The 27867-nt window shown below is 49.6% G+C and overlaps 2 protein-coding genes and 1 pseudogene across 2 annotated transcripts; all 3 read left to right on the forward strand.

Annotated features, from left to right (window-relative positions):
- The first annotated feature begins 2733 nt into the window (after positions 1-2733).
- Positions 2734-4308, forward strand: LOC102275336 (amine oxidase [copper-containing] 3-like; annotated as a pseudogene).
- A 3833-nt stretch (positions 4309-8141) lies between these two features.
- On the forward strand, positions 8142-12571 carry LOC102267937 (primary amine oxidase, liver isozyme). The gene is given in 6 exon segments (XM_070366822.1): positions 8142-9116; positions 9118-9493; positions 9496-9777; positions 9999-10284; positions 10690-10819; positions 11541-12571. Coding segments are annotated over 6 exon segments (2289 nt in total). The 5' UTR covers positions 8142-8177; the 3' UTR covers positions 11817-12571.
- Positions 12572-14994: 2423 nt separating this feature from the next.
- LOC102287961 (primary amine oxidase, liver isozyme) lies at positions 14995-27120 on the forward strand. Its single transcript, XM_070366827.1, has 4 exons — positions 14995-16768; positions 23743-24028; positions 26277-26406; positions 26647-27120. The coding sequence occupies exons 1-4, from the start codon at positions 15172-15174 to the stop codon at positions 26995-26997; spliced, it is 2364 nt and encodes a 787-aa protein (XP_070222928.1). The 5' UTR covers positions 14995-15171; the 3' UTR covers positions 26998-27120.
- Positions 27121-27867: the final 747 nt, after the last annotated feature.

Below are 27867 nucleotides of genomic sequence, written 5' to 3' on the forward strand. Positions count from 1 at the left end.
TTCTTCTGGAGAAGGCCCCTCACCCTCCCAAGTCACCCAATGGAGACCTGGTATCCTTGTGTCACCAAAGAGTCTGTATCCTTTCTCACACACCCACCCAATCAGACACCATGTCCCGCCAACACCCCCGGCCACATTGCTCAGATTCCTCACTTCTTCTCTGTCCTGGAGGTCACTGGCCTCATCTGACCCTTTGCCTCCTGTCGCTGTCCTCACTTCTGTCTTTGACACACTCGGTGCTCTCTCAGCATTGAAGCTGGAGCTGTACCCCTGGGGTGCAGATCAGAGTACAGTGAGGAGGGCATCCAGAGGGGTTCCACTGGCCTCATGGGGACTCAGGGACAGCAGGCAGGCTCAGGCAGCACGTTCTGGGGCCCAGCCTGGGGACTGGGGATGGCACCTGGCTCCCAGGGATCGAGTCACCTTCAGCACATTTACACAGGCTGCGGGCAAGTTTGTCCAAAGGGAAATAAGACTTACTGGAGGAAGCAGGATGTGTAGCTCCTTTCCCCTGAGTAACTGTCCAACAGAAACACCTTCAAACAGTTGTTTATGGTGTGTGATATGATGATTGTGAAGCCTAGGATGACACGAATTCAGAGGAAGCAATGTGACAGCAAGACGCTTCTAGAGAAGGTGGGCAGAGGGGCACCTTCTGCTATATCAGTTCCTCCTCAAGGTCAGGCCAAAGCTCTCCCTCCCACTCCCTGATCATCACTTCCTCGCCTCTAGGAGACCTGGGGATTCCCCACCAGAGTGGACATTCTTGATCTGTGATTGCTAACACTGGTTGGGATGAAAAAAGTGTTAGGTGTTCTCTTGACAATGTGTTCTGAGCTGGGAGGAAATACCACGACTTATCAAAGGATCCAGAATGAAGTTCCTGGGCTGGAAAGGCTTGCTGTGGGGCCAGGGATGGGTTTGACTTTAGTTTCTGTCACCCCTTTATTACAAACTCCACATGAACCTTTCAAACTGAGACAGGCTAGAGCCTGAGTTCCTATACTGGAGTGCTTACACTTGGCACCTGGACAGATATCTCCTTGAGCAACAGAATACAAACAACCTGTAACAGACTAAAAATATCTGCAAGCACTGGGCAGTCTGGGCAGTTATGAACAATGAGACACAAAAAAACACAGAAATGTATTGCTGCTTCTGAGGTGAAAGGAGAAGAGCAGGGTTGGGCATGACCCCTGCACACAGCACCACCAAAGGGGTGGGCAGACCACCTAAGCCAGCCCTCAATCTGCTCCACGGATCTGCCCCCACTCTTACTCCACTGAAGGAACCAGGCCACAGAGGGCAAGCAAGGGAACCTGTGTTTTGTTCTTGCTCCTTCCTGCTGCAGCTTGAGTACCAGTTAACTCTCATTTGATTTACTGCACCGGCCTCTTTATCAATTCAATTGATGTAAGAGTCTGAGGCCCCAGGTTGGTCACAAAATGACCCGTGTGTGGAATTTGCATATCAAAATAGAGCTGGTTGCAGAAGCAGCTGGTATCTGGAGAACCTGACCTTTCTCAGGTTGATTTCCCTGGTTTCACATGTGCCCAGATTTCTGTCTTTCTGCAATGCCTACTTTCCTTAAGACCCACACACTGCACAAGCCCTCCTGACCTGATCTCTTCTGCTGTCCCACCAACTCCTGTCTCCACCTCACACCCAATGCACTGACCTTGGCCATTTCCTGCCCATGCCAGGTGCTTCAAGTTCTGTACCTTTGCACCTTCTGATCCTTTTGGCTGGGATGTACTGTCCATTCTCCTCCAGCAAACATACTCTGTCTGCAAGGTCATCTAAGGTGACTTCTGGAGAAAGTGGTCTTGGACAAGTCCAGGTTGGAAAGGACTTTCCCCCAGTTCACCAGGGAAGCATGTCCCATCTCTGCAACCTCAGTCTCTCCTGGTTCCCTCAGGATCTGGCTGAACAGAAGATGGTGTCTAGCTCACATCACCTGCCTGACAATGGAGATAGCTTTGCTCTCTGCTTCTGCAGCATTCTGGAAAAGGGTTTCCTGGGGATGAAGGTTGTGGACAGCTAGGTTAAATTCACAGCCAGGGTATTATGCACCCTGACATCTGATGTGGTCCTTCAGTTCTGCTCAAGGGGTGGGGGTCTCTGTAAGCTGCAACTTCCCACCCCCTCCAGCTTCTGAATGGATTCACTCCCCTCAGGCTCTCCTCTAGTGACTCCGGGAGCTCAGGACCTCCAAGATGTTGACCTGGCTCTGCTCTTCAGCCCCTCAGCTCCCCACAGGTGATTGGTGTTCTCAGCATGACTCTCCAGGCTCCTATGCCTGCCATTAGGGTTCTGGTTGCTGCATGGGAGCCCTCATCAGAGGGCTTCATGGACTAGAGGAAGGAAGATGGAATCTGGCTGGATGGATGAACACAGGGGAGTTTTGCTTGCAGCCATGTAGCAAGGAAAAAGGTTCCATCGAGAGAGTGGAAAAAGAGCTCCAAGACACATCACTTCTACCATTTCTTCCCTCCAGCTGTGTCTCCCACACCCATCCCTCCCCCATTTTGTTCCCCAACAGTGAAGCTGAGTGTTTGATTTGAAACAGGAGGACAGAGGCTGACATGGGCCACTTAAAATTCAGGTTATAACCTCAGGTGCATCTTCTGAGCCTGGTCTTATCACTGCCCCACCCCAACCTCCAACCACTGCCAACCCTCTTTCCTCGGCTGCTTTTCCTTAGTGTATAATAACACATTGACCCAAAGCACAAGTCAAAGACAGGAACCTACAGACACTGAAGGAGGCACTGTGCACCCAGTCCTGTCGGTCTGTCCATCATGCATGCTGCACTCCAAATCATGAGCCTGAAGACAGCCAGAGCTTTAGCGATGTTCATCTTCATTTTTCTGCCCTTGTGGACTCTTCTGGTGATGGGCAGGGAGGAAGGTGGTGTTGGGAGTGAGGAGGGAGTTGGGAAGCAATGTCATCCCAGCCTGCCTCCCCGCTGCCCCTCCAGATCCCCAGTGACCAGCCCTGGACACACCCTGACCAGAGCCAGCTGTTTGCAGACCTGAGCCGAGAAGAGCTGACAGCTGTGATGAGCTTCCTGACTCAGCAGCTGGGGCCAGACCTGGTGGATGCAGCCCAGGCCCGACCCTCAGACAACTGTGTCTTCTCGGTAGAACTTCAGCTGCCCCCCAAGGCTGCAGCCCTGGCCCACCTGGACAGGGGGAGCCCCCCACCTGCCCGGGAGGCACTGGCCATTGTCTTCTTTGGCGGACAACCCCAGCCTAGTGTGACTGAGCTAGTGGTGGGGCCTCTGCCCCAGCCCTCCTACATGCGGGATGTGACCGTGGAGCATCATGGGGGCCCCCTGCCGTATCACCGATGCCCCGTGCTTCTCCTAGAGTCCCTGGACATAGACCAGATGATCTTCGACAGAGAGCTGCCCCAGGCTGCTGGTGTCCTCCACCACTGCTGCTCCTACAAACAAGGAGGAAGGAACCTGGTCATCTTGACCACAGCTCCCTGCGGCGTCCAGTCAGGGGACAGGGCCACGTGGTTTGGCCTCTACTACAACATTTCTGGGGCTAGGATCTACCTCCACCCTGTGGGGTTGGAGCTGCTGATACATCACAAGGCTCTGGACCCTGCCCAGTGGACCATCCAGAAGGTGTTCTTTCAAGGCCACTACTATAAGAGTCTGGCCCAGCTGGAGGAGCAGTTTGAGGCTGGCCAGGTGAATGTGGTGGTGATCCCAGACAATGGCACAGGTGGGTCTTGGTCCCTGAAGTCCCAGGTGCCCCCGGGTCCAACTCCCCCTCTGCAGTTCCATCCTCAGGGTGCCCGCTTCGAGTGTCCTCCTCATTGTGGACTTTCTCCTTTGGCCTCGGAGCTTTCAGTGATTTTAGGATCTTTGACGTTTGATTCCAGGGAGAACGGCTAGCTTATGAGACCAGCCTGCAAGAGATCCTGGTGTCTATGGTGGGAATACCCCAGTTGCAATGGTGAGCCGCTACACGGATCGAGACTTTGGCGTGGGCAAGTTTGCCACGCCCCTGACCCGTGGCGTCAACTGCCCCTATCTGGCCACTTCTGTGGACTGGCACTTCCTTCTGGAGTCCCAAGCCCCCAGGACCCTACATGATGCCCTTTGCATGTTTGAGCAGAACAAGGGCCTGCCCCTAAGGTGACACCACTCAGAAGTGTTTTCTCACTATTTTGGGGATCTTTGTGGAGACAGGGCTGGTCTTCAGATCTGTGTTGACCTTATTCAACTATGACTATGTGTGGGATGTGATCTTTCACTCCAATGGGGCCATTCAAGTCAAATTCCTTAGATAATTGCTTAGATGATCCTTGTTAACTTTATACAGAGCATGGTGGGATGGGAGAAAATTAAATCCCTAACAAAAAAAAAAAAAGGTTTCTTGGCTCTCCCAGACAGCATCTTTGACTGGATTTGGCAGTGAAAATGAGTTCATTATCTCTACAGACTCTTCACCTGTTTTAAGGGAAACCCACTGCTCCTGGCCCCCTCCAGAAGGTTCTCTCTCAGTTATCCACTCCTCTCTCTGAATTGTAAATATTTCCCTTTTAATTGGCTCTTAACTCATCTCACTTAAGTCAAATCCAGGGCCCTGCCTCTCCTGGGGGGTGTCTTCCCTGGGTCTGTTCCTTCCAGGCGCCCTCCTCCAAGGAGAGCTCTCCCTTTCCAGGGTCAGCTTCCCCTCCCCTGAGTCCCTCCTCATCCCATTCCCCTCCCTCTGCTGGTGCAGAAGCCACAGCCCTTCTGGCCACTACTTTCTGGACCTCTGGGTGGCATTGGTCCCTCTGACTAGTCCCTAATGAAAACTTTGCCTGTTGTGACCTCCTCACATTCTGACCCCTCCGAGGGCATGCTGGCTTCTTCTCTGGCTCCTGTGCCGGCTCCTTTGCTTCTGCTCCGCCAACCAGCCTGCTCAGCCCCACACCTGGGCATTTTCTGGCCTTTGGCCCTGGCCCTCCTCTCTCCCCTCTGTACAGTCCTCCTGGGTGAATGCAGGCTCTCCTATCTTTAGTGATTACTACTTGTTGTTCAACCTAAATCTCAATTTCCAGCCTAGAATCTGTTCTCCCATCCCTGGAAACCCATAGAGACAATGGTTTTTTCTGGACATCTGTGCTGGGGCTTCCCAGGAGCACCTCAACCTCAAACTTATTGGTTTCCCCCTTAACATTGCTGTTCTTCTTGTAGGTCCTTCTGATGAGGAAAGCCCTCACCCACTCAGGTCACTGGTTAGAGGAAATTCCTTGGTGGTCCAGGGTTAGGACTCCTCCCTTCCCTGCAGCCGTCACAGGGTCCATGCATGGTTGGGGAACTAGGGTCCTACAACTTGCAGTGTGGGACCAAAAAAAAAAAGTCCATATATTACCAAGTCACCGAATGGAACTGTGTCTTTGTGTCGCCTAAGTCACTGTGCCCTTCTCACCCACCCACCCAGCCAATCAGACACCGAGTCCTGTCAGCTCCACCCACCACATTGCTCAGACCCTCCCTTCCTCTTGTCCTCCAGGTCACTGGCCTCAGTCTGGCCCTTTGCCTCCCTGTCCAGTGTCACAGTCTCTGTCTGTCCCACAGCCAAGCCCTGCTCAGAACCACAGTCAGAGCTGTGTCCCCAGATTGCAGATTGGAGTGCAGTGACCTGCATGTCCTTCCGCTGCTGGACCAGGCCTCTGAGCAGAAGCTCAGCTCAGGCACCGCCACCTGGAGCCCAGATCTGGGGGCTGGAGATGGGCTCTGGGTCCCAGGAATCAACTCACCTTGAGCATAGTCACAGAGGCTGGGGCAAAGTTTGTCCAAAGGGAAATAAGACCCAGTGGGGGAACAACGTAGGTCCTGTCTTCTAGTAATTCTCCAAATGAGACTCCTTTTTTCTTTTAGGCTGGCTGACATGATGATTGTGAAGCCTACAATGAAAGGACATCAGAGGAAGGGATGTATCAGCAGGACACTTAGAGGAGGTGGGCAGGGGGCACCTTCTTCTATATCAGTTCCTCCAGCAGGTCAGGCAGAATCTCTCCCTCCCGCTCCCTGAGCATTACCCACCTTCCCTAGGAGACCTAGGATACCCCAGCAGAGTGGCTCTTCTTGACCTGTGCTTGGTCACACTGGTTGGGATTAGTTTTCCCAAGCACAGGGAAAGCATTATCCATCCTCTTGATGATGTGTTTTTACCAAGGAGAAGAGGCCATCACTTACAACAAGATCCAGAATGAAGTTCTTGGCCTGGAGAGGCTGGCCTTGTGGCCAGGGCTGGGTATGCCCTTAGATTTTGCTCCTCTTATTACAAAGTCTGCATGAACCGTTTCAATTTCAGAGACTGGGGCTGAAGATCCTTGACTGGGGTGCTTGCACTGGCACATGGACAAATGTCTCCTCAAGCAACAGAATACAGGGAAACTGTAAGGCATTAAACATACCGGCATGGACCAGCAGCTGGGGCAATCATGAACCATAAGATACAGAAAGAACACAAGTGTACTGCCACTTCTGAGCTGCCAAAAGCAAAAGCAGTGTATTGGGCACTATCTCTGCACACAGGACCACAAGCAGTTGGGTGGACCACCTAAGTCAGCCCTGGGGCCCACTCTGCGGATCTGCCCCCACTCTTACTCCACTGAAGGAACCAGTCCACAGAGGGCAAGCAGGGAACCTGTGTTTTGTTCTTGCGCCTTCCTGTAGCAGCTTGAATACCAGTAAGGCCCTGCCTCAATTCCTCCTCTGGCCTCTTATCAATTCTACTGATGGAAGTGTCCTAGGACACAGGTTGGTAACAAAATGACCCGTGTGTGGAATTTGCATATCAAAATAGAGCTGGTTGTAGAAGCAGCTGGTATCTGGAGAACCTGACCTTCCTGGGGTTGATTTCCCTGGTTTCACATGTGCCCAGATTTCTGTCTTTCTGCAACGCCCACTTTCCTTAAGACCCACATACTGCACAAGCCTTCCTGACCTGATCTCTTTTGCTGTCCCACTGACTCCTGTCTCCACCTCACACCCAATACGCTGACCTTGGCCATTTCTGACCCATGCCCAGGCTGTTTCAAATCTGTACCTTTGCATGTTCTGATCCTTTTGGCTGGAATGTACTGTCCATTCTCCTCCAGGCAAACATACTCTGTCTGCAAGGTCATCTAAGGTGCCTTTCGGGGGAAGTGGTCTTGGAGGTGTGCAGGTTGGAAAGGATTCTCCCCCAGGTCACCAGGGAAGCATGTCCCATCTCTGGAACCCTCAGTTTCTCTGGTCCTGTCAGGACCTGGCTGCACAGAAGATGGTGTCTCCCACATCACCTGCCTGACAATGGAGATGGCTTTGCTCTCTTCCTCTGCAGTATTCTGGAAAAGGGTTTCCTGGGGATGAGGGTTGTGGACAGCTAGGTTAAGTCCACAGCCAGGGTTCCAGGCACCCTGACCTGTGATGGTCCATCAGGCCTGCTCCTGGGGTAAGGAGGGGGTCTTTCTTACACTGACTGCTCCCCCCACTGCCTGCTCCCCTCCAGTGACTCAGGGAGCTCAGGGCCTCCACGATGTTGAACTGGCTCAGACATCAGTCCCCAGTCCCTCAGGCATTTGTGTTCTCAGCATGACTCTGCAGGCTCCTGTGGGTGCCTGTAGGATTCTGGTGATGGGGGATCAGAGGACAGTGATGAGGGCTTCCCAGTCTAGAGGAAGGAAGGAGCGAATCCTGCTGGAGGGTTGTGCTCAGGTGTGATTTGCTTACAGCCAGGTAGCCAGGAGAAAGTTTGGGCCTGGAGCAGGAAGGAAGAGCACAAGGACAGTCCCTTTCTGTCCCCGTCAGATCTTCCTCTTCTGTCTCCAGCTGTGTATTCAAACCCAGCCCTCCCCACTTTGTGCTCCAACCTTGAACCTGAGTGTTTGATTTGGAACAGGAAGACAGAGGCTGACATTGGTCACTTAAAATGCAGATTCCTACCTCAGCCGCATACCCTGAACTGAGTTAACCACTGCCCCACCCCACCCTCCACTCCCTGCCAACCCTCTGCCCTTGGCTGCTTGTCTTGAATGTACCCTTCATGCCACTGTCCAGAAGCACCACCCAGAGCCAGGAACCTCCAGACACTAAGGAGGCATCGTGCACCCAGTTCTGTCTGTCTGTCTATCTTGCATGCTGCATTCTGATTCAAGAGCCTGAAGAGTCAAGAGTTTTAGCGATGTTCATCTTCATTTTTCTGTCCTTGTGGACTCTTCTGGTGATGGGCAGGGAGGAAGGTGGTGTTGGGAGTGAGGAGGGAGTTGGGAAGCAATGTCATCCCAGCCTGCCTCCCCGCTGCCCCTCCAGATCCCCTAGTGACCAGCCCTGGACACACCCTGACCAGAGCCAGCTGTTTGCAGACCTGAGCCAAGAAGAGCTGACAGCTGTGATGAGCTTCCTGACCCAGAAGCTGGGGCCAGACCTGGTGGATGCACGCCAGGCCCGACCCTCAGACAACTGTGTCTTCTCGGTAGAGCTGCAGCTGCCCCCCAAGGCTGCAGCCCTGGCCCACCTGGACAGGGGGAGGCCCCCACCTGCCCGGGAGGCACTGGCCATCGTCTTCTTTGGCGGACAACCCCAGCCCAATGTGACTGAGCTGGTGGTGGGGCCGCTGCCCCAGCCCTCCTACATGCGGGATGTGACCGTGGAGCGTCATGGGGGCCCCCTGCCCTATTACCGACGTCCCTTTCTTATCCGAGAGTACCAGGACATAGACCAGTTGATCTTCGACAGAGAGCTGCCCCAGGCTGCTGGTGTCCTGCACCACTGCTGCTCCTACAAACAAGGAGGAAGGAACCTGGTCATCTTGACCGCAGCTCCCCGCGGTGTCCAGTCAGGGGACAGGGCCACGTGGTTTGCCCTGTACTATAACATTTCAGGATCTGGGATCTTTCTGCACCCTGTGGGGTTGGAGCTGCTGGTAGATCACAAGGCTCTGGACCCAGTGGACCAGTGGACCATCCAGAAGGTGTTCATTCAGGGCCACTACTATAAGAGTCTGGCCCAGCTGGAGGAGCAGTTTGCGGCTGGCCAGGTGAATGTGGTGGTGATCCCAGACGATGGCACAGGTGGGTCCTGGTCCCTGAAGTCCCAGGTGCCTCCGGGTCCAGCTCCCCTTTCTACAGTTCCATCCTCAGGGTGCCTGCTTCAGAGTCCAGGGCAGTCAGGTGACCTCCTCATTGTGGACTTTCTCCTTTGGCCATGGAGCTTTCAGTGGTCCTAGGATCTCTTACATTCAATTCCAGGGAGAATGGCTGGCTTATGAGATCAGCCTGCAAGAGATCCTGGTTGTCTATGGTGGGAATACCCCATTCGCAATGATGAACCGATACATGGATCGAGGCTTTGGCATGGGCAAGTTTGCCACGCCCCTGACCCGTGGCGTCGACTGCCCCTATCTGGCCACCTATGTGGACTGGCACTTTCTTCTGGAGTCCCAAGCCCCCAGGACCCTACACGATGCCTTTTGTGTGTTTGAGCAGAACAAGGGCCTGCCCTGAGGCGACACCACTCAGATGTGTTTTCTCACTATTTTGGGGGTCTTGTGGAGACAGTGCTGGTCTTCAGATCTGTGTCGACCTTGTTCAACTATGACTATGTTTGGGATGTGATCTTTCACCCCAATGGGGCCATTCAAGTCAAATTCCATGCCACGGGCTTCATCAGCTCAGTGTTCCTCTTTGGTGCTGCCAGAAGATATGGAAACCAGGTTTGGGAGAACACACTGGGCCCCATCCACACCCACAGTGCCCACTACAAGGTGGATCTGGATGTGGGAGGTAAGACACCCTAGGGAGGCAAGGATTGCAGTAGAGGGGCCTGAAAGATTGGGGACATCTTTGGGTGAGAGGGGAGGGAAGCAAGGGACACACTCAATCTGGCCTTGTCTTTGGCCCCAACTCTGAAGCCATGTGCAGGCAGAGTCCAGAGGGGCAGGGCAGCTGCCTGACCAGCCCTCCCTCCTCCTCTCCCCCTTAGCACCACCATGCCCCCACCCCAGGACTGGAAAACTGGGTCTGGGCTGAGGATATGGCTTTTGTCCCCACGGCAATACCCTGGAGCCCTGAGCACCAGATACAGAGGCTGCAGGTGACCCGGAAGCAGCTGGAGACCGAGGAGCAGGCTGCCTTCCCCCTGGGAGGGGCTTCCCCTCGCTACCTGTACCTGGCCAGCAAGCAGAGCAACAAGTGGGGCATGAGGGGGCATTTCGCATCCAGATCAGCCCCAGCTTTGCTTGAGGTAAATGCCCCAGAACAGCCCCATGGAGAGACCTTCAGCTGGGGGAGGTGGGTGGGGTGTGTTGTTGGAGGGGTGTGGATGAGATGAGAAGAGCATGTTGGGAGGGGCATTTGGAAACCCAGTTCAAATTCTACACCAGGTGAGCTAAGAGTACAAAACTTATTTCCTGGTTATCAAAAGGCCAACAGTGGATACACAGCCCCCTGGGAATGCTAGAGCCCAGGTGGGAAAAGTCTTTTCTGTTTTGGTTGGGTCATGCTGTTAAATTGCAAGGGATCAACAGGTAGACATGGAAAGATGTTGAGCTACTGACAACTTCCAGGGTGACATTGAGTGACTATAGATGAGAGGGGAAACCTGAGGTCCACGGACTCAGCTCCCTTCCATGATGATCAGGAAGCAGGACAGGGACAGGGACAGTGACCATGGACCCCTGACCAGAGCATCTCTAGGTACCAGCTGGCCATAACCCAGAGGAAGGAGACAGAGCCCAGCAGCTCCAGCATCTTCAATCAGAATGACCCCTGGACTCCCACCGTGGACTTTTCTGACTTCATCAACAATGAGACCATTGCTGGAAAGGTCAGCTAACTGTGGGAGAAGAGGGAGGGGTGGGGGGCACAGAGATCAGCCCCACCTTCCCTTGGCAGTGGGGCCTGAAAACCGGTGATCACCTGAAGGGCTGAGCTGACTCCTGCTTCTGTGGTCTTATGGATCTGCTCCTTACCTGTGGAAGGAAACTTCCTAAGCTGGGAGTTCATCTGCAGACCCTCAAGAGGTAGCAGCCCTCTCAGTCTCAGTCTCAGCCTCAGCTCTGTGGACTGAGTCCTTTAAGGGCTGCAGGATTCAGGAGGGCTCGAGTGACCACGGAAGATAACATCGCTTATATCAACATCTCTGTTTTTGGCTTCACACTAAAGACTGATTTCTAAATGTCAGCCTTTTTTGCCTCTCAATGCCTCATCTTCCCTCTTCCATTCTCCTTCTCTCAGTTAGTTTGGGAATAGCCCCAGAGTCGGGGGAGGTGCTGAAGTAACCTGTAGGTTGCATTATTCCCCTCCCATGTATAGACTGATGGCGATGTGACAGGGAAAGTCAGAGATGGAAACTGTAGGCTGGCAAGGGGTTCTGGTATTGCTCCCAATGTGAAATGGATTCTTTATGCTTTGATTTATGGGCTAGTAGGAAAAACATTAAAGACTTCAAACTCTCTTGTTTGAAGCTGGGCTCCCAAAGTGAATCCTGGGGGAGGCAAGTGTCCTTAGCAGTGCCAGGAGTCATGACTCTGTTTCTACCCCACTAGGACTTGGTGGCCTGGGTGACAGCCGGTTTCCTGCACATCCCACATGCAGAGGATATTCCCAACACGGTGACGGTGGGGAACGGTGTGGGCTTCTTCTTGAGACCCTACAACTTCTTTGACCAGGAGCCCTCCATGGATTCTGCTGACTCCATCTACTTCCGGGAAGGCCAGGATGCTGGGTCCTGTGAGATCAACCCCCTGGCTTGCCTGCCCCAGGCTGCTACCTGTGCCCCTGACCTCCCTGTCTTCTCCCACGGGGGCTACCCTGAGTACTAGGTGGTCCTTGGGGCGAGGAATGTGTCTAGGACCCAAAGACAAGGGAGTGTGGAGAGGGGAGGGGCTGGGCACTGAGTTTCTCCCAGCTCCCACCCCAGGTTCCTCCCTCTCCCATCTTCTGCCCTTGCCTCCTCAACCCTGCTGGAAGTATCCATAGCCTGTGCTGCCTGACCCATGGGCTTCTCAACTCTGTTGACTCCCGACCTGCTGCATTCCTATCGCAGAGAGAAAAGGAATGGCCAACTGGGAGTCTAGAGTGATGATTAAACCTTTCCGGAAGACTTAACTTCGGCAATTTTTTTTGTTTGTTTTCTACTTATTTTGCCTCTGGGTTTCTCAAATCATTTTAGGCCATGCCAGATCTTTCTTGAGACTCCCCAGTCCTCACTTGGGAGGGGAAGATGGGGGCTGTCTATGGGGATGGCCGCCTAGGTGCCCCGGGCAGGGCTCCTGCCAGGTGAATCCAGGAGTCCAGCTGGAAGGAGCTCTTTGGCCCATCTTTCCTCTCATTCTAGTCCTTTTTCTCTCTCTCTCTTCCTTCTTGTTTAACCCCTCGTGTTCTTCAGTTCAGTTCAGTTCAGTCCCTCAGTCATGTCCGACTCCTTGAGGCACCATGGACAGCAGCACGCCAGGCCTCCCTGTCCATCACCAACTCCCAGAGCCTGCTCAAACTCATGTCCATTGAGTCAGTGATGCCATCCAACCATCTCATCCTCTGTCGTCCCCTTCTCCTCCTGCCTTCAATCTTTCCCAGCATCAGGGTCTTTTCCAATGAGTCAGTTCTTCACATCAGTTGACTAAATAGTGGAGTTTCAGCTTCAGCATCAGTCCTTCCAATGAGATGGTAGGAGGGGTGAAATCACATTTAGAATCAAACCCCGTACCCGCCAGAGACATTTGGAGGGCTCAAACAAAACCTTGTGCATACCAGGACCCAGGGACCCCACAAGAGACTGAGCCAGACCTCCTGTCCTTTCTTACCTGTTCTTATTTTCTGGGATTTCCCTTTCTGCTCTGAGTAGATTTCCCCCAGTTCTCATTTGTCAACTCTGGTCTCCTCTCCTGGCTCCAGGCCTGTGGAAGTCTCAAAATGCAAGGGACAGCTAGCTTGAGAGGACAGTCCCCTTCTGGCTCCCTGTGTCTGGGAGCTTCCCCTTCCCCCAGTCCTGGGGCAGAGGGTCTCTTCACAGTTCTTTCTGCCCATTTGTATAGATCTGCCTTGGATCTTGCATCCTCTGGCAGAGGCTGGTCATGGAGACAGCAGCAGCTCTAGGTAGCACTTTAGATAGCTTTGTGGGTGCAGTGCTAATGAAGAGTGGTCATTTTGTGTCAGGTGTATGTGTGACCAGTGCCCTCAGTACCAGGGTTAGCCAACAGGGGAGGTGGGGCAGGCAAAACAGGAAGACCAGGCACTCGCACCATGGGGCCAGGTGCTGTTCAATCATATGTAAGCATGCAAATAAGCCAGGGTTTCTGGGGTGGAGCCTCCCCACAGGCTGTTCCTATGGACAGCTGGGTGGTGGCAGACTGGATTTGGGCTGTCTCCGCAAATAACCAGAGATGGGAAGCAGTAGAACTTGTGTCCCTAGAAGACTGATTAAATAAATTCTGATACACTCTTAAAAAGCAATACTATGCAGCTGTAAAAGTAATTATATCTCTTTATAGGGAATCATAATGCAGTGAACAAGAAAAAGCACAGAAGTGTGTATAGGACACCTCTACTTGTGTTCTACAGGGAAGGATCACACAAATACATATTTTTCATATCTTAGAAATGTGTATTCAGAAGACATGGGTAACACTGGTTGCTGCTGTGGAGAGGAACCAGGAGGTGGGGACTCAGATGGGAGGCAATGGGAGGTTTAGTAGTATAACCCCTTTTGAAAATTTTGAATTTTGAACCATATGACTGTATTAATATTCATTTATTATTATTCAAATAATAAATGGGCCCAACAAAATTTGACTCTGTTCTTTAAACTAACTTGTGTTTTAGGAAGGGGTAGGGTAGGGAAAGCTAAAGTGAGTTGAGACATGGGCTTGGGGGCTCAATTTTCTCAAGTGTTTGAATCCAGAAAAATGGGTGTGGCCTCTGGTGATCCCTTTGCCTCCTCTTGTCTGTACATATACAAGAAAAATGTTAAACCTCAGTCAATTTCTCTTTTGCATCTCTCACTCACTCTCTCTGTCTGTCTCTCTTCAAAGACGGGGAATGAGAAGCAATGGGGAGGGGTGACTTCTACCTGCTGGAAGCCCAGGCAGGGCTGGGAGGTGAAGGACAGGAAATAGATTTCAGATGCTGCTCAGCTTCTGACCTGAGGGAGTCACATCCAGGGGGCACACACAGCACAGAAGCTTCTGCTCCTTTCTGTCCTGCTTCAAGCCCAGGTTCACTGCTGGGTCAACAGTGGATGGAGATGAGTCCATGAGCTGGAGAGAAGCTAGGTTCTGAAGAACAGAGAGAAAGACCTCAGTCGGGAGAGAGGGCCCGTGACAGCTGGATGCATTTATAACTTGGCCCAGGTTGCAAGTTCACAGCCAGGGTTCCAGGGACCCTGACCTGTGATGATCCACCAGTCCTGCTCGTGGGACAGGGAGAGAGTCTTTCTTACACTGCAGCTCCCAACTCCCTCTAGTTTGCTACTGGTTCCACCCCTCAAATGTTTCCCTCCAGTGACTCAGGGAGCTCAGGGCCTCCAATATGTTGAACTGGCTCAGCCCCTCAGTTCCCCGGCTCCTCCCTGGTGCTTTGTGTTCTCAGGATGATTCTCCAGGCTCCTGTGGGTGCCTGTAGGATTCTGGTGATGGGGAAGCAGAATACAGTGATGAGGGCTTCCCAGACTAGAGGAAGGAAGGAGCGAATCCTGCTGGAGGGTTGTGCTCAGGTGTGTTTGGCTTGCAGCCAGGTAGCCAGGAGAAAAGCTGCATCTGCATGAGGAGAGAAGCCCAAGGACTGTCCCTTTCTGCTCCCGTCACATCTTCCTCTCCTCCCTCCAGCTGTGTCTCCCAAACCCAGCCCTCCTCCACTTTGTGCCCCAACCTTGAACCTGAGTGTTTGATTTGGAACAGGAAGACAGAGGCTGACGTGGACCACTTAAAGTCCAGGTTTCTACCTCAGTCCCACCTCCTGAGCCTGGTTTGACCATTGCCTGCCCCCAACTTCCACTCCCTGCCAACCTTCTCTCCTTGGCTGCTTGTCTTGAATTTACCCATCATGCCATCACCCAGAAGGACCACCAAGAGCCAGGAACCTCCAGAGACTGAAAGAGGCATTGAGCACCCAGGTACTGTCTGTCTATCTTGCATTCTGCATTCCGATTGAAGAGGCTGAGGACAACCAGGAGTTTTAGAGATGTTCATCTTCATTTTTCTGTCCTTGTGGACTCTTCTGGCGATGGGTAGGGAGGAAGGTGGTGCTGGGAGTGAGGAGGGAGTTGGGAAGCAATGTCATCCCAGCCTGCCTCCCCGCTGCCCCTCCGGATCCCCCAGTGACCAGCCCTGGACACACCCTGACCAGAGCCAGCTGTTTGCAGACCTGAGCCGAGAAGAGCTGACAGCTGTGATGAGCTTCCTGACCCAGCAGCTGGGGCCAGACCTGGTGGATGCAGCCCAGGCCCGACCCTCAGACAACTGTGTCTTCTCGGTAGAACTTCAGCTGCCCCCCAAGGCTGCAGCCCTGGCCCACCTGGACAGGGGGAGCCCCCCACCTGCCCGGGAGGCACTGGCCATTGTCTTCTTTGGCAAACAACCCCAGCCCAATGTGACTGAGCTGGTGGTGGGGCCGCTGCCCCAGCCCTCCTACATGCGGGATGTGACCGTGGAGCGTCATGGGGGCCCCCTGCCCTATTACCGACGCCCCGTGCTTCTCCGAGAGTACCTGGACATAGACCAGATGATCTTCAACAGAGAGCTGCCCCAGGCTGCTGGTGTCCTGCACCACTGCTGCTCCTACAAACAAGGAGGACAGAAACTGGTGACCATGAACTCAGCTCCTCGTGGAGTGCAGTCAGGGGACAGGGCCACGTGGTTTGGCCTCTACTACAACATTTCTGGGGCTGGGTTCTTCCTGCACCCTGTGGGGTTGGAGCTGCTGGTAGATCACAAGGCTCTGGACCCTGCCCAGTGGACCATCCAGAAGGTGTTCTTTCAAGGCCGCTACTATGAGAGTCTGGCCCAGCTGGAGGAGCAGTTTGAGGCTGGCCAGGTGAATGTGGTGGTGATCCCAGACAATGGCACAGGTGGGTCCTGGTCCCTGAAGTCCCAGGTGCCCCCAGGTCTGGCTCCCCCTCTGCAGTTCCATCCTCAGGGGCCCCGCTTCAGGGTCCAGGGCAATCGAGTGTCCTCCTCATTGTGGACTTTCTCCTTTGGCCTCGGAGGTTTCAGTGGTCCTAGGATCTTTGACATCCGCTTCCAGGGGGAGAGAATTGCGTATGAAGTCAGTGTCCAGGAGGCCTTGGCCATCTATGGTGGAAATTCTCCTTTTGCCTTGAGAGGCCGGTATGCAGATGCCAACTTTGGTTTGGGGTACTTTTCCACGCCCCTGAGCCGTGGGGTGGACTGTCCCTATCTGGCTACCTACGTGGACTGGCACTTCCTTCTGGAGTCCCAAGCCCCCAAGACACTACAAGACGCCTTTTGTGTGTTTGAGGAGAACAATGGCCTGCCCCTAAGGCGACACCACTCAGATTTTCATTCCCACTATTTTGGGGGTGTTGTGGAGACAGTGCTGGTCTTCAGGTCTGTGTCCACGATGCTTAATTATGACTATGTGTGGGATATGGTCTTCCACCCCAATGGGGCCATAGAAGTCAAATTCCATGCCACAGGCTACATCAGCTCAGTGTTTCTCTTTGGTGCTGCCCGAAGATATGGAAACCAGGTCCGGGAGAACACACTGGGCACTGTCCACACCCACAGTGCCCACTACAAGGTGGATCTGGATGTGGGAGGTAAGACATGCTGGCAGAGGCAACGATTCCAATACAAGAGTCTGAAGTCTTAAGCCTAGATTTAAAAGTTTTCATTGTGCCAGTTCCTTGGTTGTCCAGTGGTTAAGACTCCACATTTCCACTGCAGGAGGCAGGGTTCCATCCCTGGTCAGGGTGCTAATATCCTGCTTGTTGGGAGGCCAAAGAGAATAAAAATCTCTTTGAAACATTAAAGATGTAAATATGAATAAATATGAAAGTCATCGAACTCCTCAGAGATTTTCAACCTTAGATAGTTATTCCCTCATGCTTAAAAAAATAATTCTTTCCTTTTTCAAACTGTGCACCTGCAGTTCTAGACTATATCATGGTGTGTGCTACATAGGATACTACACAGCGGTGGTTTAGTTGCTCAGTCGTGACCAACTCTGCGACCCCATGGACAGTAGCCCACCAGGCTCCTCTGTCCATGGGAGGAGGCAAGAGTACTGGAGTGGGTTGCATTTCCTTCTCCAGGGGGTCTTCCCAACCCAGGGATGGAACCCACGTCTACTGCATTGGCAGGTGGGTTCTTTACTACTGAGCCACCTGGGAAGCCCCATGGTAAGATATACTGGTATAGATTTTTACTGAAATTTTTCAATCATAATGTACATATATTTTCTCAGTTCTAATTTCTCACATAACAACATATTACACTCATGCAAACAACAAATATTTACTGAATGCATATTTGTGCCAAGCACTGCACTAAAACAGTTTAACAAAAGAAACCACATCTCTGCTCTCAGGAGGCTTAGGTTATAATGGAGGAGTAGGGACCACATGAAGAGCTCCTGGAAAATGTGAGAGCAACCGTTTTTTTTTAATTGAAGTTTAGTTGATTTACTATGTTGTGTTAATTTCTGCTATGCAGCAAAGTGATTCAGTTATACATACACACACACATATATATATATATATTTCATATTATTTTCCATTATGGTTTATCTCAGGATATTGAATATAGTTCTCTGTGCTATGCAGTAGGTCTTTGTTGTTTATCCATTCTATATATAGTAGTTTATGTCTGCTAACCTCAAACTCCCAATCATCCCTCCCCCACAGCAACCACAAATCTGTTTCTATAGCTGTAAATCTGTTTCTGTTTCATAGATATGTCAATTTGTGCTGCATTTTATTATTTATGAAATTTTTTAATTGGAATATAATTTCTTAACAACGTTGTGTTAGTTTCTGCCGTTCGACAATGTGAATCAGCCATAAGCGTGTGTGTGTGTATACATGTATGTATCCCCTCCCTCATGAGTCTCCCTCCCACTCTTTCCCATCCCACCCCTCTAGGTCATCACAGAGCACCTGGCTGAGCTCCTGCATTATACAGGAGCTTCCCATTAGTTATTTTACACAAAGTATTTCAGTGCTACACTCTGAATTCATCCCACCCTCTCCTTCCCTCGCTGTGTCCACAAGTCAGTTCTCTACGTTTATGTCTCCATTCCTGCCCTGCAAATATGTTCACCACTACCATTTTTCTAGATTTGATATATATGTGTTAATATACAATATTTGGTTTTCTCATTCTGGTTTACTTCACTCTGTATAACAGGCTATAGGTTCATCCACCTCAGTTCAACTGACCCTCATTTGTTCTTTTTTATGGCTCAGTAATATTCCATGGTGTATATGTATTACATTATCTTTATCCATTCACCTGTCACTGGACAGTTAGGTTGTTTCCATGTGTTGACTATTGTAAATACTGCTGCTATGAACATAGGGGTACATGTATCTTTTCAAATTATAGTTTTGTCTGAATATATGCCCAGGAGTGGGATTGCTGGATCATATAGTAAGTCTGTTTTTAGGTTTTAGTGTAGGAGGGTTCCCTCTCCAGCATTTGTTGGGAAATGCTTTTTTCTATTCTTTTATTCTGTTCAATATGGTAGTCACTAGCCACTTCTACTGTGTATATGTATATCTCACATCTTCTTAATCTAATCATCGGTTGTTGCCCTTAGGTTGCTTCTAGGTCTTGGCTATCATAAATACTGTGGCTATGAACTTTGGGGTGCATGTATTTTTTTGAATTACAGTTTTCTCCCAGGCCCAGAAGTGGAATTTCTGGATCACATGGCAACTCTATCTTTACTTTTCTGAGGAACCTCCATACTGTTCTCCTTGGTGGCTGCACCAATTTACATTCCTACTAACAACTTAAGAAGGTTCCCTTTTCTCCACACCCTGAGAGAAAGATCTTTATACTTATCCTCTTTGTATCTCAGTTTACTTAAGTGTAAAATGGTTTAACGGTGCATTTCTCATAAGATTGTTGTGAGGATTAGTGACTATTTGAAAACATTTTTTCTTTTGAAATAACTTTTTTGGTTTTGGCTGAGCTGGGCCTTCATTGCAGAGCATGGTCTCTTCGTCAACAGGGTTGGGCTTTCTCTAGTTGCGGCTCACGAGCTTCTCTTGTTGTGGAGAGCAGGCTCTAGAACGTGAGGGCTCAGCTAGTTGTGGCCCTTGGGCTTAGATGCCCCAGGGCATGTCAAGTTTTAGCTCCTTGACCAGGGCTCAAACCTGCATCCTATGCAGTGGAAGATGAATTCTTAACCACTGGACCACCAGGGAAGTCCCTGAAATAACTTTCAGTTCAGTTCAGTTGTTCAGTCATGTCCGACTCTTTGCGACCCCATGAATCTCAGCACACCGGGCCTCCCTGTCCATCACCAACTCCCGGAGTTCACTCAAACTCAGGTCCATCAAGTCGGTGATGCCATCCAGCCATCTCATCCTCTGTCGTCCCCTTCTCCTCCTGCCCCCAATCCCTCCCAGCATCAGAGTCTTTTCCAATGAGTCAACTCTTCCCATGAGGTGGCCAAAGTATTGGAGTTCCAGCTTTATTTTTTTTTGGAGTTCCAGCTTTAGCATCAGTCCTTCCAATGAACACCCAGGACTGGTCTCCTTTAGGATGGACTGGTTGGATCTCCTTGCAATCCAAGGGACTCTCAACAGTCTTCTCCAACACCACAGATCAAAAGCATCAATTCTTCAGCACTCAGCTTTCTTCACAGTCCAACTCTCACATCCATACATGACCACTGGAAAAACCATAGCCTTGATTAGACAGACCTTTGTTGGCAAAGTAATGTTTCTGCTTTTGAATATGCTGTGTAGGTTGGTTATAACTTTCCTTCCAAGGAGTAAGCGTCTTTTAATTTCATGGCTGCAATCACCATCTGCAGGATTTTGGAGTCTAAAAAAATGAAGTCTGACACTGTTTCCACTGTTTCCCCATCTATTTCCCATGAGGTGATGGGACCAGATGCCATGATCTTCGTTTTCTGAATGTGAGCTTAAAGCCAACTTTTTCACTCTCCTCTTTCACTTTCGTCAAGAGGCTTTTTAGTTCCTCTTCACGTTCTGCCATAAGGGTGGTGTCATCTGTATATCTGAGGTTATTGATATTTCTCCCGGCAATCTTGATTCCAGCTTGTGCTTCTTCCAGCCCAGCATTTCTCATGATGTACTCTGCATATAAGTTAAATAAGTAGGGTGACAATATACAACCTTGACATACTCCTTTTCCTATTTGGAACCAGTCTGTTCCATGTCTTTAGACTTACAGAAAAATTGCAGACATTATAAAGAGTTGCCATACATGCTTCATTGACTCCCCTTAATGTTAACATCTTACATAAACACAGGACAGTCAAACCCAGGAAATTAACATGATTACGATATTATAAATGGCAGACCTGATGAAAATGTTATCAGTTCTTCCACTGATTTCCTTTCTCTGTTTCAGGATCTAAACCAGCATCCCACATTGCGCTTAGATGTCCTATCTCTTTATCGTCTTCTTCAATCTGCAGCAGTTCCTATTATTTACCTGTTTGGCTGCGTCCAGTCTTAGTTGCAGTACGTGGGATCATCACTGCATCAAGCAGGATCTTTTTTGCAGCCCACAGGCTCTCTTGTTGTGCCAGGCACTCTAGGACATGAGGGCTCCATAGTTGTGGTGCGTAGGCTTCCTTGCCCCACAGCACATGAGATCTTAGATGGGATTTTTGATTCCCCCAACCAGAAATCAAACCCACATCCCCTGCATTGTAAGGCTTAACCACTGGACCACAGTGAAGTCCCAGGAACTGACACTTTAGAAGATACTAGTCAATCATTTTGTAGAATGTCTTTCATTGGGTTTTCTCTGATACTGTCTCATGATTAGATTGAGCTTGTGTTTTTGTTTTCATGGAGTTTCTTGGGTAAGAAAACCACAGGAATGACATTACACCCTTCTCAGAGCATCGTATCATGGGATACATCATGTCCTTATGTCTTATCACCAGTGATGGGGGACTCAAGCAGTTGGTTAAGGTGGTATTTTCCAGCTACCTCATTGCAAAAGTTACTGTTTTTCCACTTGCAGTTAACAAATATTTGGGGTAAATTTTTGATGCTGTGCAAATGTACTATTTCTTTTCTTCTCAAGCTCTTTCTTCTCAAACTCTTGCCTACGAATATTAGCAACTATTGGTGGATTTTTCCTGCAACAGTGATTATTACTGTGTCATTTACATTTTTCTCTTTTTCTTTATACATTTATTCACTGGAATTTTCCATAAGAAAGTGTTGTCCCTCCATTTTATTTCTATATATAATTATTTATTCATAACTGTATGAACTCACGGATATTTTATTCTAAGGGTTAGAACCCCCTACTACCATTTATTTTTTTCCCTAAATTGTTCCAGCTTTGGTCATTGGGAGGGCCTTCAGGTTGGTTTCTGTGTCCTGCTGACATGACTCCCTCCTTTTTTGAGCACTTCTTTACTCTCTGGCACCACAATATGTTTCTATTCCATCTCGTATTTTCCCTCTTCTAACCCTTGATTCAACCACTTCTCCAAGAATCTCTGGTTTCTTTTATTGGAGAATAGTATTTAGAAATCAAGATCTGGGGAGCAGATGTGCTCATTATTCCTGGGATGTCATTGCTTTCAGGGTCACTTATTGGACTTAACTAGAAAATATATGTATGTATTCTAACTGACACTCATGTCTCTCTTTATCTCTACATCCAAACTAGGACAACTCTTTTTTAAAAAATGTATGTACTTGTCTATTCGTGGCTATGCTGTGTCTGTTGCTGTGTGTGGGGTTTCTCTAGCTGCAGTGCCTAGGCTTCTCACTGTGGTGGTTTCTCTTGTTGCAGAGCACAGACTCTAGAGTGCAGACACTGTAGTTGAGGTGCACGGGCTTAGTTTCCCCAAGGCATGTGGAATTTTCCCAGACTAGGAATTGAACCCATGTCCCCCGATTGGACAGGGAAATCCTTTTTAAAAACAAACAAACAAACCTTTTATTGGAGAATAACTGATTAATAGTGTTGTGATAGTTTCAGGTAGATAGCAAAGGGACTCAGCCATACATATACTTGTATCCATTCTCCCTCAAGCTTCCTGCCATCCAGGCTGAAAAATATTTATGTATTTACTTATCTATTTGGCAGCACCAGGTTGCATGTGAGTTCTTAGTTGATTCATGTGTATCTAGTTCCCTGACCAGGGATCAAACCTGGGCCCCCTGCATTGGGAGCTTGAGTCTTAGCCACTGGACCACTTGAGAAGTCTCTATGGCAAACCTTAAAGCACATGCAATGGTGCCTGATACGCATGGAAAAGTATTAGCTATTATTGTTAGTATTATCCATATGAGTTTGCTTGTATGGCTGTACCAGAAAAGAGAACTCTTGGCCTGTAGTTATCATCTATAAGTAGAAAGGCTTCACCGGTGGCTCAGATGGTACAGAATCTGCCTGCAAGGCAGGAGACTCTGGTTCGATCCCTGGGTTGGGAAGATCCCCTAGAGAAGGGAATGCTTACCCATTCCAGTATTCTTGCCTGGAAAATTTCATAGACAGAGGAGCTTGGAGACCTACAGTCCATGGACTCACAAACAGTCAGAAATGACTGAGCAACTAACACACACATAAGCAAACAATGTGGAGTGTGGACTAAGAGCAGTAATTCACAAGAGGAAACTGAGGCTTTGCTTAATCAGTCTCTGCTCTCTCTAATCTTTTGAAGGTATGGAGGGAACTTCCGGCATGTTTTGGTTTACTGTTCTTTGGTCTCAGATCACTTAAGTTGACTCCTAATGTGGAACCTAGCTGGACTCCAGTAAATTCGTTTAAAACAAATATGTAGGCAACATACTGTGCCTAATTCTGTGCCAAACCCAAAACAATAGAAAACACCACTGAGCTCCAGCGGTGTTGGGCCTGGGGGCTGACTTTCCTCCCGCTGGCCTGCATGTCTGCTGGCCATGGGTGGTGGAGCCACTTGATGTTGGTTTCCTCTGGGTACTCATGTATAGTCAGTGTAGGACCAGACTGAGACCTAGGTCTCCGGCATTCCCATGAAACTAACCACGTGCCCTTGGTGACAAACCGGGGCACATCTAAGCCTCAGTTGTCCCATCCATAAAATGGGTTGTTGTGTAAGTAAAGCATCAATCCATGTAAAGCCCTCAGCACACTGCCTGTGTAGAACTCCTGCAAGTTCAGTAAATTGAGCTACTGCTGTGATTATGTTCATGAGAAAGCAGTTCTAATGATGGAGCTTCAGATATGATATGCAGACCTTTTCCTCAGGTCAGAAAGAACCTGACTCTGCACATCGCCTGCTAGACTGCTCCAACCTCAGGTAAACTACCCTACCTTCAGCTCCTCAGAAGGAGAAGGTCAATGGAAACTCAGTCGTAGGGCATCTGGGGTTATTACCAGAGATGATGTCCAGAAGGAAAACCTTCTCCAAATCTCTGGATCAAGGACATTCTGGGGAGAGGGGAAGGAAGCAAGGGACACGCTCAGTCTGGCCTTGTCTTTGGCTCCTACTCTGAAGCCAGGAGCAGGCAGACTCCAGAGGGGGCAGTGTGGCTGCCTGACTAGCTCTTGCTCCTCCCTTCTCCCCACTCCACTCCCGCAGGACTGGAGAATTGGGTCTGGGCTGAAGACATGGCTTTTGTCCCCATGGTGGTACCCTGGAGCCCCGAGCACCAGATACAGAGGCTGCAGGTGACCCGGAAGCAGCTGGAGACCGAGGAGCAGGCTGCCTTCCCCCTGGGAGGGCCCTCCCCTCGCTACCTGTACCTGGCCAGCAACCAGAGCAACAAGTGGGGGCACCCTCGGGGCTACCGCATCCAGACCGTCAGCTTTGCTGGGGGGCCGCTGCCCCAGAACAGCTCCATGGAGAGAGCCTTCAGCTGGGCAAGGTGAGTGATGGGATGTAAGGGAGGCATTGGGGGAGGTGGATGGTACAAAAGGCTATGTGTTGCTGGGAACCCAGGTTCCCCACCTCCCATGGGAGTGTGTACACACTCACAACCGCACATTCTCACACACATGCATTCGTACAGCCACAATCTTAGGCTGCTCAAATTGAAGCCTACTGGGTGAATGGATGAATGGAAAAATAGATACTGAATTAAATGGAAAAAAACGTTTAAGGCATCAGTAGAATCTATGAGGTGGGTATGTGGGTGTTCACTATACTCTTTCAAGTTTTCTGTATGTTTAAAATGCTCATAATCAAGGTTGGAGAGGAGAGACTTCCCTGGCAGTCCAGGGGTTAAGACTTCACCTTCCAGTGCAGGGGTTGTGGGTTTGATCCCTGGTCAGGGAGCTAAGATCCCATATTTCTCGTGGCCAAAAAGCCAAAACATGAAACAGAAGCAAGATTATAACAAACTCAGTAGACTTTTAAAAAATGGTCCACATTAAAAAAAAACATATAAAAAAAGATTGAGTCAAAATAGTTATTAAAAAGTCTGTAAACAAATGCTGGAGAGGGTGTGGTGAGAAGAGAACACCCCCTATACTACTTGTGGGAATGTAAATTGGCACAGCCACTATGGAGAACGTAGTACGGACATTCCTTAAACACTAAAAAATAGAACTACCATATGGTCCTGCAATCCCACTCCTGGACATATACCCAGAGAAAACATGATCGAAAAGTATACATGTGTTCATGTATACATGTGTCCTAAAAGTATCCAGTGTTCATTGCAGCACTCTTTACAGTACTGTTTACAGTTAAGACATGGAAACAGCCTAAATGTCCATCAACAGAGGAATGGATAAAGAACATATGGTACACATACACAATGAAATATTACTCAGCCATTACAAGAAGTAATGGCTTCAGCTCCTCAGAAGGAGAAGGTCAGTTGAAACCCAGCCACATAAAATAATAATTTAAGGAGTATGCTCAACCTAGTAAATCAGATTTCTTTAAGTACCTTGGAAGAACACCCTAACATAAAATGTATGAAATTTAACCACCAGTGGTCATTTATCTCTCAATGAAACAGGGGTAGGGGCATTGGTAGGGTGGAGGACATTTGCAGCAACATGAATGAACCTAGAGATTGTCATACTGAGTGAAGTAAGTCGGACAAAGAAGGAGAAATATCGTATGACATCCCTTATATTCGAATCTAAAAAAAAAAAATTATACAAATGAACTTCTTTACAAAATAGAAACAGACTCACAGATTTAGAGAACAAACTTATAGTTGCCAGGAAGGAAGGGTGAGGGGAAGGGATAGTTGGGGAGTTTGGGATCGACATATACACGCAGCTATACTTAAAATTGGGCTTCCTTGGTGGTCCAGTGGCTAAGAATCCACCTGCCAATGCAGGGGACATAGGCTCGATCCCTGGTCAGGGAGCTAAGATTCCCACATGCTGCAGGGCAACTGAGCCCATTCATCACAACTACTGAGCCAGCACTCTAGACCTCTGAGCCGCCACTACTGAAGCCCTCGTGCCTAGAGCCCGTGCTGCACAACGAAGACTAGTCCCCGCTCCCTGCAACTAGAAAAAGCCTGGGCTCACAGCAGCAAAGACCCCATGCAGCCAAAAATAAAAAAAATAAAATGGATAACCAACGAGATCCCACTGTGTAGCACAAAGAAGTTTGCTCAATGTTATGTGGCAACCTGAATGGGACGGGAGTTTGGGGGAGAATGGATACATGAATGTGTGTGACCGAGTCCCTTTGCTGTCCACCTGAGACTATCACAACATTGTTAACTGACTATACTCCAATACCAAAAAAAAAGGTTGAAGGAGGGAAGAAAAGAGGAAGAAAGGAGCACATCTCTGAGGGAGTCCTCCCTAAAATCCAGGTACATGAGATACTGAAATTGACCTAAGATGGGAATCAGGCCATGTCTGTGCCTATGCATGCAGGCCCAGAGTCCCATGTGCATGGAGGCGTGAGCCACAGTCCCACCTGAAGTCTGAACGATGGGCTAGTAGATGTTTGAAATACATGATATTGAACACATGCAGGAACTTTGTGAGAGAGAGAGTGGGAAGTGGACAGAGGATGATAAAGAGGCTGGACACCCTAAGACCTCTGTGCTCCTTTCCCCTTTGTGTCCTCTCCTCAGTGCAGCTTCAGGCAGCAGGATGGGTCGATGATCTTGTGGGTCTAATCCAAACCCCCTGCAGGTACCAGCTGGCCGTGACCCAGCGGAAGGAGGGGGAGCCCAGCAGCACCAGCATCTATAATTTGAATGACGCCTGGAGCCCCACCCTGGACTTCAGTGACTTCATCAACAATGAGACCATTGCTGGGCAAGTGAGTCGAGAGGGGGCCTGTGGGGGTGAGGGAGGAGGCAGAGGGAGCAAGCATGAGCCTCCTCACTCTCTTCCAAGTCAGAATCCTCCAGGCGTCTGTAGGACTCACTAAGGAAGAAAGTGTTATGATTTCACATTTTTCCTGGCTGATGAGCTCAGTCCTTCTGTATGAGGCCACTGTGGGAGGCAAAAGTGTCCTTAGCAGCACCAGGCCTCATGATCCTCCTTCTTCCCCCACTAGGACTTGGTGGCCTGGGTGACAGCCGGTTTCCTGCACATCCCACATGCAGAGGACATTCCCAACACGGTGACGGTGGGGAACGGTGTGGGCTTCTTCTTGCGACCCTACAACTTCTTTGACCAGGAGCCCTCCATGGATTCTGCTGACTCCATCTACTTCCGGGAAGGCCAGGATGCTGGGTCCTGTGAGGTCAACCCCCTGGCTTGCCTGTCCCAGGCTCCTGCCTGTGTCCCTGACCTCCCTGCCTTCTCCCATGGGGGCTTCTCCCACAACCAGGTGGTTCTTGGAATGGGCAATGTGACTGGGGCCCCAGAGCCAGGGAGTGTGGGGATGGGAGAGGACGGGCACTGAGCTGGGGAGTCTGTGCCCTCTTCTCCCTCCTCACACCCCGAGGTCCTCTCTCCCATCGTCCTTCCATGCCTCCCCTCCCTGCTGGGAGCACCCTGAATCTGTGATGCCTGAGACAGGAGCTTCTCAGTTCTGCAGACCCCAACCTGCTGGGTTCCTGTCACAGAAAGGAAAGGAATTGCCAGCGAGGATTCTGGAGTCATGGCTATACTTTCCCCAGGAGACTACTTTTTTAAAGTTTTTTAAAATCTTATTCTTTAAATAAGATATAATTCATATACCATGAAGTTCATGCTTTTAACATGTACAATTTAATGGGTTTTAATATATTCATAAAGTTGCATAACCATGACTACTATCTAATTCTAGAACATTTTCATCACCCCACAAAGAAACTCCAAATTGTGTTAACTATACTTTCTATTTCCCTCCAACCCCTTCCCAATTCTACATAACCACTAAACCTTTCTGTCGCGACAAATGTACCTAGATCCTGGGAATTTCATATAAATAGATTCATGCAATGAGTGGTCTTTTGTGGTTGGCTTCTTTCCCTCAGAGTAGCATTTCTGAGGGACATCCATGCTGTAGCATGAGTCAGTACTTCATTACTTTATGGCCAAATAATATTCCATTGTATGAATAGACTGTATTATGTTTCCACTTTTTGGTTATGATGGATAATGCTGCTATGAACATGGATAATGCTGCTATTTGTATACAAGTTTTCATGTGAGTGAATGCCTTCATTTCTCTTGGGCATATACCAGGGAATGGAATTGCTAGGTCATATGGTAAAGGACATCAACCCTGAATATTCATTGGAAGGACTGAAGCTGAAGCTCCAATACTTTGGCTACCTGATGCAAAGAG

This window comes from Bos mutus, unplaced genomic scaffold (genome assembly GCF_027580195.1).
Source record: "Bos mutus isolate GX-2022 unplaced genomic scaffold, NWIPB_WYAK_1.1 CTG215, whole genome shotgun sequence".
NCBI classification, from domain to species: domain Eukaryota; kingdom Metazoa; phylum Chordata; class Mammalia; order Artiodactyla; family Bovidae; genus Bos; species Bos mutus.